The sequence below is a fragment of the Astyanax mexicanus genome, unplaced genomic scaffold, assembly GCF_023375975.1.
Source record: "Astyanax mexicanus isolate ESR-SI-001 unplaced genomic scaffold, AstMex3_surface scaffold_37, whole genome shotgun sequence".
In the NCBI taxonomy this organism is placed as follows: Eukaryota; Metazoa; Chordata; class Actinopteri; order Characiformes; family Acestrorhamphidae; genus Astyanax; species Astyanax mexicanus.
In genome coordinates this window covers 1,167,059-1,177,929 of record NW_026040047.1, presented here as the reverse complement: position 1 = coordinate 1,177,929, position 10,871 = coordinate 1,167,059, and the positions used below count along the sequence as shown (strand labels likewise).

At 40.2% G+C, this 10,871-nt stretch overlaps 1 protein-coding gene across 1 annotated transcript; it reads left to right on the top strand.

Moving 5' to 3' along the window:
* The first annotated feature begins 1,309 nt into the window (after positions 1-1,309).
* Positions 1,310-7,589, top strand: lmo2 (LIM domain only 2 (rhombotin-like 1)). Its single transcript, XM_022664363.2, has 3 exons — positions 1,310-1,865; positions 2,707-2,922; positions 5,986-7,589. Exons 1-3 carry the CDS (start codon positions 1,825-1,827, stop codon positions 6,206-6,208), a joined length of 480 nt encoding a protein of 159 aa, XP_022520084.1. The 5' UTR covers positions 1,310-1,824; the 3' UTR covers positions 6,209-7,589.
* The last annotated feature ends 3,282 nt before the right edge of the window (positions 7,590-10,871 follow it).

Sequence of the window (10,871 nt, the reverse complement as noted above, 5' to 3'; positions counted from 1 at the left end):
AGTGATGTCAGTGGCTCACAGACGTGATGCAGTTACTGCAAGAGAAGAATTTACAACTAAATATTAGTCTTATTCACTTCATCCATATCTGTTCCAATACTTTTGCTCATTGGAAAAATTGGTGGGTTCAGACAGAAGGTTTTATCTTTTGAACCCTGTATCAGATCCAGATGTAAATATATGGAAATAAAAACTAAATAAAAATGTAATTTAATATTGAAGACATTAAAGCTATACAGAACCACATGCTGAATTATTTAGTAAACAAAAAAAAGTTCAGAATATGTTTAATACTTTAGATTCTTCTAAGTATAGCACATCTTTGAGGACAGATCTGCAGACTCTTGGTGAGATTTTTGACTCTTGGGGAGAGTCACCTGGAATAGTTTTCTCAGCATCTTGAAGGAAGGAGTTCCTGGAGGTGCTGAACAACAGTGCTTTTCCTTCACACTGTGAAGCTCTAGTTCATTCCAATTAAATCACCTCAAATCACCATCTCAGTTCATCAGCTTTAGATCAGGGGATTGTGGAGGATTTTTTATTGGGGCATTATTTGATAAATCGCTGTTATCATATTTTCAGTTTCAGTGATGGCGACCCTGGGAGCTGAAGCTAGCGTTGTGGGATGTAAACAATGTTTTTAAAAAGCTTCTTGGGCACTTTTTAGGTTATTAATGCCTCATTTTAAATGTCAGGGCTCTCCAGACTCTAGCAAGGAAGTGTGGAGCTACTTTGAGCAGGATAACAGTGTAAAAAGTGATTTATCAGGGCAAATTATGCCCTGTGTCACCCAAGGGTGTTGGAACGGAGGTGTGCTATTCATCAAAGGAAAGTACTTTTTATCATGTTTTACTACAACAAAAGTCAGTTCTCCTTTAACTACTTTCATGTTTTTAATATGAATCTACAATGTAGAAAATAAATTATATAAAGACATACAGACACTGAATGAGAAGGTGGTGCTGTAGTATTTGTACTTTTATTTAAGCGTATAATTTGTGTAGTTCTGCCACCTCAGTTGAGTAAATGAAACTTTAGTTTAGGCTCTTTATTACACAGTTACTCTTATTACTATTAAAATACGATGTTGAGCCAAATGGAAATATTTGGTTTATTATAAAACTTCTCTCTGTTTTGCTGCTGTGTTGCTGTGTGTGTGTAACAGTGTGTAACGGTGTGTGTGTTATATAGGTGTGGTTTGGTTGGGTGTTGGGGATGATGGGGGGGTAATGAGGTCGTGAGCGCTGTTTCCTCTGATTGTGCAGGAGGAGGAGAGGGGGGGGGTTGCAGGAGCGGCTCGTGAGCAGGAAGTGTGCTGCAGGCTGAGGGTCGGGGGCTGGACACACTGTATAAAACCCGCTGCTGTGAAACCCGGAGTCACTCAGTCAGAACCGCAGCAGCAGAACCGGGCCGAGCCGAGGCGAGGCGGCGGGAGGAGGAGCCGTGTGGAGACTGAGGGGTGGAGCTGCTGGAGCTGCTGTTCCTCTCCGCCCAGAGAAACTGCGCAGTCTGAGCTTCACACAGCGCCGAGAACCAGACCCTCAACATGCGGAGCACCGGACCCAGAGTAACGGCGAGTATTCCGTAGTAACGGCAGGTAACCCTTGGTAACGGCAAAAAGCAGCGTAACCCTTGGTAACCGCGAGTAACGGCGAGGGGCAGGTGTGCGGATTAGAGCATCCTATAGCCTCGGCTGCAGGGTCGCGCTACCGGAGACTGAGCTCTGCGGGAGAAGGAGGCTACGGTACCGGGTCCGGGGACTGAGCGCTGCGGGGTTAGAGGAGCAGATGTGCGGCTCTCAGGTTCCTCTCACCCAGCGCTAAAATGGCCTCTACAATCGAGAGGAAAACACTGGAAGCTAATGAGTGAGTATCTCTCTGTCTGTTTATTTACTGTAGCTGTAATATTTCTCAGTTTATTGTAATAAATATATATATAATGATAAATAATGCAGGTGTATAGACTGTGAGTGTGTGTGTGTATCTCTCTGTGTTTATTTACTGTAGCTGTAATATTTCTCAGTTTATTATAATAAATATATAATGATAAATAATGCAGGAGTGTAGACTGTGAGTGGGGTTGTGGGTATATCTTTGTGTTTTCTACTGTAGCTGTAATGTTTCTCAGTTTATTATAATAAATATATCAACATAAGTGTTTTATAAACGTTTCACTGACCACCTTCTTTGATGTGACAGTGAAGCGTTATATATAGCTGTGTAAAAGACAGCTCAAGCACTTACTCTGGAGACCTGTGACATGCTTGTTAAGAACTAAGCTGGTCAACCATATTGAACCATATTGATAAAGGAAAACACAAAAATTGCTACCAGCAAAAGCTATATTACAGTTCTCCATTTTTAGTTTAGTGATTAGACTCAGTTTTTTCATGTTTTCAGCCCATTTTCTGCCAACTCTGGTCAAAAATATGAGACCAGGCAGCAGCTGTAGCATATGCACTTCCATAATTCTCAGACACTTTAATGAGTTTAATAAGTTTTTGTTTATTTAGCCTTTCAGGAAATGTTTGTAGACTCACACTTTTCTTTTGCCCTCACTTAGTATATTTGTTATTTGCTAAGACTGAGTGTTGTCTACATTTTTTTATACACAGGCCTCATATCATGGTTAAAGGGAGGGAATGTGTGAAGTTTAACCACACACTGTTCAGTAAGGTAAAATTTAGTTTTCTAATGAATTTTGCAGAGAACCTGTGGATGAGGTCCTCCAGGTACCTCCATCACTGCTGTCCTGTGGTGGATGTCACCAAAGTATCGGAGATCGCTTCTTCCTCAAGGCCATTGAGCAGTACTGGCACGAGGACTGTCTGAGCTGTGATCTCTGCGGCTGTCGGCTGGGGGAAGTTGGCCGGAGGCTTTACTATAAACTGGGCAGGAAGCTGTGCAGGAGAGACTATCTCAGGTAAGAGTCCCTTCAGGTCTGAAACATACTCTGATCTTTAAGAGAGAGTCTTATATTTAATTATACCACAGTTATTCCTGACCCTGCATTGTAATTGGCTGAGAGGAGTTCTATGAGTGCTGTTATCTGCTGGTAATGCACTGTAACCGAAGCTCTCAATGTATTACTCCTCCACATATAGGTAACCTAGCAACAATGCAGCGCTTACGAACCAAACAGCGCAGCTACAAACAGAGCAGCAATGAAACTATTTTAAATAATTTTAGTGTTTAAAACCAAACAGATTGTATTTTCTCATCCTTTTAACTCAAAATCTTTCATTAAACAGCAATAATAGAACTGTGTTATAATCGCAATAATACACTCGAGGTTTGTGCTATAATGTGCTGTATTGGCACTGCTGATCTACATTACGTGGCCTATGGCCTTGTGCCTAAGGCCGCAGCACAGCAGTGCTAATATTACATGTTATAGCACTGCCTTTCCTGTATTATTGTATAAGTAATTTAATTCAGAGGAAAACATGGGCCATGTTGCCTGACGTACATTTACATTATTATTTTATATGTTGAGCATGTTTATACCTTTATGTGTGTTCAGCACTGCAGTGATTAGCACTGATTAGAATGGTGGTGGTGTATGAGTGGATCAGATGCAGCAGTGCTGCTGGAGTTTTTAAACACTGTGTTTAATCTCTCACTGTCCACCACTCTATTACACAACAGCCTGTAGATAAAATAAAGTCAGAGACTGAAGCTCTGATTCTGTTGCTGCACAGTTTACACTGTTGCCAATCCTTCATTGATGGGTACAATGGCTTCTTTTTCTGGCTTCTTTTCTGGCTTCTTTGTCAGCCAGCCTCACTGCTGCTAAAGCTGAATTTTATCACAAAAAAATCAGCTCCCTCACAGACTCCCGGAAACTATTTGCTACATTCAAAACACTACTCAACCCTCCACCTCCTCCTCAGGCTACCTGCCTTACGGCTGAAGCTCTTGCCTCATTCTTTACTGGGAAAGTGGCAGCTATCAGCAGACAGTTTACTGATGCGACATGTAGCAGTCCTACATCATGCTCTGCTGCCCGGTATCCCTCTACCGAAGGCGTCGCTTTCTCCTCGTTCGCTCCTCTCACTGAGAACGAGACACTGGCTCTCCTAACGCGTAGCCGTCCTACTACGTGTCCACTTGACCCGATTCCTTCAGACCTTCTGCAAACCATTGCACCTGCAATCATTCCGGCTATTACTCACACGATCAATGCCTCTTTAACATTTGGTGTGTTCCCGACTGCTTTTAAACAAGCACAGGTCACACCACTGCTTAAAAAGCCTTCTCTCAACCCCGCCCAGGTTGATAACTACAGACCGGTCTCACTACTGCCTTTTCTTTCTAAAACATTAGAAAGAGCAGCTCTCCAAGTCTCTGGCTTCCTCACCCAAAATGACCTCCTGGACCAGAACCAATCTGGTTTCAAGAAAGGGCACTCTACTGAGACGGCTCTGTTGTCTGTGACTGAAGCGTTAAAAACTGCTAGAGCTGCAGGACAGTCCTCAGTGCTCATTCTGCTGGACCTCTCGGCTGCTTTCGACACAGTCAACCATGACTTCCTCCTAACTATACTCTCGAACATGGGGATCTCAGACAATGCGCTGTCATGGTTCAGATCGTACCTCACTGGGCGCTCGTTCAGGGTGTCATGGCAAGGACGGCTGTCCCCAGCCCACTCGTTACCCACTGGGGTTCCCCAGGGTTCGGTACTGGGACCTCTTCTCTTCTCAATATACACCACCTCTCTAGGTCGGGTTATCCGCTCACATGGTTTTTCCTACCACTGCTTTGCTGACGACACCCAGCTATACCTGTCGTTCTCACCCGATGATCACTCAATCTCTGCACGAATATCACAGTGTCTCTCAGACATATCCGCATGGATGAAGGAACATCACCTCCAACTAAACCTCTCAAAGACTGAACTTCTGGTCATACCAGCAAAACCTTCTATTCAACACAACTTTGCCATAACCATCGACTCTCTCTCTCTCTCACCGACAAAGGTTGCTAGGAACCTGGGTGTCATGGTTGATGACTAAGTTCTCTTAACGCACCATGTGGCCTCAGTTGCTCGATCCTGCCGCTTTGCGCTTTACAACATCGGAAAAATTAGACCGTTTCTGATGCAACAGGCCACCCAACTCCTGGTACAAGCTGTGGTAATCTCACGCCTCGACTACTGCAATGCCGTACTAACTGGCCTCCCGGCCTGTGTAGTAAAACCACTACAGATGATTCAGAACGCAGCAGCACGTTTGGTCTTCAACCAACCAAAACGTATACCGTCATACAGAGTTCCCCAATGGTGGAACAAACTACCTTCCACTACCAGATCAGGAGAATCTCTCGCTATCTTTAATAAACTCCTGAAGACAGAGCTCTTCAAAGAGCTCTTACTCTCCTAACACCTCTAACTAACTACCTTCCACTACCAGATCAGGAGAATCTCTCGCTATCTTTAAGAAACTCCTGAAGACTGAGCTCTTCAAAGAGCACTTACTCTCCTAACACCTCTAACTAACTACCTTCTACTACCAGATCAGGAGAATCTCTCACTATCTTTAATAAACTCCTGAAGACTGAGCTCTTCAAAGAGCACTTACTCTCCTAACACCTCTAACACACTAACTAATTCTAACCTCATCTCCTTCTTCCTCTTCTCTACTCCTCTATCCCATTATTTCCCTCTGACCTCCTTAAGGCCCTATCTATAGATGCTTTATTTTTAACTTCTATTATTTTTGTACTTAACCTCCTCTATTATTTGCACTTCAATATTGTAAGTCGCTTTGGACAAAAGCGTCTGCCAAATGTAATGTAATGTAATGTAATGTAATGTAATGGGTACAGGATGCTGTTGGCTGGATATTTCTGCATGCCAATAAAGCAAAAACAAAAGAATTCTGGGAAAAATACATTTTCACACCATTCAACACCCCAGCCTGACAACACCAACATCACAATTTATGTAAAATCTCTAAAACCTCTATTAAATGTGTTTCTTTTGCAGACTTTTTGGCCAGGATGGACTCTGCGCTTCGTGTGAGAAGAGGATCCGGGCGTTTGAAATGACTATGCGAGTGCGTGATAAAGTGTACCACCTTGAGTGCTTCAAGTGTGCAGCGTGCCAGAAGCACTTCTGCGTTGGAGACCGATATCTGCTCATCAACTCGGACATTGTGTGTGAGCAGGACATATTTGAGTGGACCAAACTAAACGGCAACTTGGTATAATTTCTTTCAAAAAGTGTTGATGCCGTTCCAGGATCAACAGTGATCCCTTTACAATCAGCTAAAAATGCAGATCTGCGTATAATTATGCATATAATGATGCAGTGCAGTTTTTACTTTACGTTTGTGCACCCCTCATATTGCATGTCCCCTCCAGAGGACACAGTAATCTGTACATTCTAATGAATAATTATTGTCTATGTGCTTTATTTAGCATAATGCAAAAAAGTTGAGTGTGCAAAAACAATTAAACATCAAATAGTTTTTAGCATATTAAATATAGAAAACAAGTAAGAATTGAGCTCTGAATGCACAGAAACGAAATATCAGGGTTCCTGCAGGTCCTTAAAAAATCTTAAAATGTCTTAAATTAAAATCCGGGTAATTAAGGTCTAAAACTGTATTAAATTTACTGTAAATTTGCGTTACATTTTCAGACTGTGCATTTAATGCCAGTAGAAAGGGCACATGCTAACTTTAGCAGTGAATAAGCTAACGTTACCAGAAAGAGAACTAAGGTTAGCGGAGAGCTAGCTAACGCTAACGTTAGCAGTGAGTTAACTACGTTTCAGAGCTAATGGAGCAAATGGAGCGTTTCCAATGCAACAAATTTTTTCCCATTAAACCAAATATGTCTTAAATTTTATTTATTGAGGTCTTAAACAGGTCTTAAAAAGCATTAAATTGGACTTTTAAAATGGTGCAAGAACCCTGAATATATGTAAGTTTGTTTTCCTGTGGTTTATTCTCTTAGAAAATCAACTCAACAGGTCTGTCATTTGACCTGATGCTTTCAAACCATGAATAATATTATTCAAGAAACAAATCTCATATTTTTTTATGTATAAAAGCAATAATCCTTTTTGCAGTGATGATAAACATAGAGACGTGATTACTGGCAGATAAAACAGTCGTTTTGTTAGAGAGCCACATGCATTTTGCTACAGATGTGTGAATATATTTATAGTATAAACAAATGATCACTTCAGTGAAACCAGTTCTCAGACCTTCATGATTCTCTGCTTTAATCTGGCAGCCAGTGGCTCTAAATTGTGGTGTTTTTTTAATCTGAGAACTCTTTCGTGCCTTGTGGGCAGTTTTTCTTAACTTGCACAAAATTGGAAGTGATGAGTCAGTATAAAACTTTTGATAATCATGTTGGCAAGAAAAATTGGGATATTTTTATAGTCCTAAGTCCAATCAGTGTTAAAACAGTACACTGTACACAGGGGTGGATGGGTAAACACTGAATGATTGCTGTTTTTTAATTCCAATCTTTATTTAGAAAATTGTTCCTAACATTAAAATGTCAATGTTGTTTTCTTTAATCTATTTGATGCAGAAATATGAAAACAAATTCTGCCAATAAATGTGTAGAATAGAAGATAGATTTCCTTCATTTGCACACATGGTTTATTACACAAGGTGGTGTTTCCTGCAACAAAATAGTGAATAGAATTACACTTTCAGGACACCAAGCCTAAGCATCTTGTGGCCCAAAAAAATGTGCCATAATTATATATATATACAGGGTTTGGACAATGAAACTGAAACAGCTGGTTTTAGACCATAATAATTGATTGTGGTGACGGACAGTTCTGGTGGAAACAATAGAGTTGAGGTGCACATTAATTTCTGCCATGATTTGGGCAGCTTTTTGGACACAATCCAGGTTAGCACTCGAACATCCCTTTCAGACAGCTTCCTCTTACAGCGTCCACAGTTAATCCTGTTGGATGTGGTTGGTGCTTCTTGGTGGTGTGCTGACGTTACCCTGGATACCGTGGCTCTTGATGCATCACAAAGACTTGCTGTCTTGGTCACAGATGCTCCAGCAAGACATGCACCAACAATTTGTCCTCTTTTGAACTCTGGTATGTCTCTCATACTGTTGTGTGCATTGTAATATTTAGAGCAGAACTGTGCTCTTACCCTGCTAATTGAACCTTCACACTCTGATCTTACTGGTGCAATGTGCAATTAATGAAGATTGAACACCAGGCTGCTCCAATTTAGACATGAAATATAATATATATACAAATGTCGCCACCAAAAAAGGTCACATTATAATTTTTAATTAGTCCACCTTTTGGTTGCAGCACGCATTCACTGTGGCATTTTTCTAATAAGCTTCTGCAATGTCACAAGATTTATTTATATCCAGTGTTGCATTAATTTTTCACCAAGATGTTGCATTGATGATGCCAGACAATGTATATACATTTTGTTTTGTATATTTATATATATATATATGGTTGAAACCAGAAGTTTAAGACACATACGCATGTTTTCTCTCACTGACATGAAATCAGAATAAACCTTTCCCATTTTAGTTCAATTAGGATTACTAAAATTATTCATATTTGCCAAATGCCACAAAAATGAGAGAGAGAGACTGTTTAAGGCATTACTTTTTGCGAAGTCTAAAGTTTACATACACTAAGATTACTATGGCCTTTAAACAATTTGGGACAGCCCATATGATGATGTCATGTCTTTGGAAGCTTTTGGTTTTTGGCAGCATCTGAGTTAATTATAGACACTCCTGTGGACGTATTTTAAGGCACATTTGAAACTCACTGCTTCATTGTGTAACATCATGGGTCTCTCTGATATCTCTGACATCAAGTCTAAAGATATCAGAGACCCAGGAAGAGAATTGTGGTTTATCAGTGGGTGCAATTCCCAGATGCCTGAAGATGCCTAGTTCATCTATACAAAACATTATAATTACGCCAAAACAATAAGTCAAAACAAGTTGGAAATCTCCAGCCATCATAATACTGCTCAGTAAGGGTGTGATGGGTATCTCTGGAGTCACAGAAATGATGTACTGCATCAACATGGGCTGAAGGGACACTCTGCCGGGAAGAAACCATTACTTCAAAAAAATAAATAAATAACAGATTCGTGTTTGAAATGCACACAGGAACAAAGAGCTTAATTTTTGTAGACATGTCCTGCGTGATCTGATGAAAATAAAATCAAACTATTTGGCCATAATGATCATTGTTATTTTAGGAGCAGAAAGAGAGAAGCTTGCAAGCCTGTGAATACTATCCTAACTGAAGCAACACTGAAGCAACATCTCAAGTGAATGTTTTGGAGTGGTGATCTCATTGAAAACTTATGGTCAAAGCTGAAAAGGCAGGTGCGAGCATGTCAACCTACGAACATGGCTCAGTTCTCACCAAATATTGTGAGAAGCTTGTGGAAGGAGTTCCAAAACTTTTGACCCAGGTCATGAGATCTTGAGATGTTGCTTCAGTATTGCCACATAATGTTTTTTCCTCATGATGTTATGATCTATTCTGTGAAGTGCACCGGTCCCTCCTGCAGCAAATCAAACCCACAACATGATGCTGCCACCCCCGCGTTTCACAGTTAAAGGCTTGTATTCTTAGGCTTGTAAGCTTCTCTTTTTCTGCTCTAAACGTAACGATGATCATTATGGCCAAACAGTTCAATTTTAGTTTCACCAGACCACCGGTTAAAGGACGATGGTACCAAATGCTAATGATATTTCTGTTAACTTTTGACTTTAAAATGGTCTCTTTCTCATTATTCTGGTATTCAGCAAATAGGATACTAATGAATGATTTGCAAATTGTATAGATCCATGTTTTCCTCACATACCAGGTGTTAAGAATTATACATTGTACCAATTCATGAAAAACTTGAAATGATGAAAACAGCATCCTATTTTCTTTTTCAGAAAAGCTTTAATGTAGTGCTGCCTGAGGGCCTGAAGACCACCAGCATTCACTATCTGTTTGTCTTGTTTCCTGCACTCAGGGATTTCTCCTAACTCTCTGAATGGTTTAATGATATTATGGGCTGTAGACAGAGGGAAGTCTATGTTGTCTACATCATTTTACACTGAGGAGCTTTATTTAAATTTTTCTACTGACCTCTACTGCAGCTCTTTCTATTAATACCTCTCACTTTTACAGCCTTTGAGATGTGTTGCTGCCATCAGGTTCTAAATAAGTTAGTTAGTGTTTTAGTGTTTAAAGCAAATGGTTGAACTCAGTTCATGATTTATTAAATTATCACAGAGCAGCAGAATCTATTGCTGAGTGAGCTATTTTTAAATATGTTTTCTCTAAAATCTCTAGAATACAAGTTAATTTCAGCTGCTCCTAGTTGACTTTGCCTTATGAAACTACTGTGGCATATGCAAATGAGGCAAACTCTTCAGGAAAGGCTTTCCACAGGATTTTAGAGGTTGTCTGTTGGAATTTAAGGCCTTCCTTAAACTGTTGTCACAAAGATGTTGCAGTGCATATCCTTCACCAGGACTCACTTCATCAGATCTCAGATCATTATTGCTTTATACATAATCCAAACATATATATATATATATGTATAAATGTAAATAGTGGTTTAAGGATTATAGAAGAAAAATAGAAACTGGTAGCACAGCACCTGATATGACGCTCAGGGGAATGCAGCAGATGAAGTTGGCTAATAAATATACTGTACAGTGTATTCATACCCCTTAAACCTTTCCACATTTTTTTTTCATGTTCCACCCTCAAATTTAAATACATTTTATTACTAGCAGGTAATTGTAAAGTAAAAGAAAACGTGTCAGTACTCTGTAGGACCACCTTTCTCTCCAATCAAACAGCTAATCTTTTGGGGTTTGTCTCTACCAGCTTTG

Coding starts and splice junctions, on each gene's coding strand:
- lmo2 (XM_022664363.2), top strand. CDS start 1,825: ATGGCCTCTACAATCGAGAGGAAAACACTGGAAGCTAATGA. Junction 1,866..2,706: donor AAAACACTGGAAGCTAATGA/GTGAGTATCTCT, acceptor TGAATTTTGCAG/AGAACCTGTGGATGAGGTCC. Junction 2,923..5,985: donor TGCAGGAGAGACTATCTCAG/GTAAGAGTCCCT, acceptor TTTCTTTTGCAG/ACTTTTTGGCCAGGATGGAC.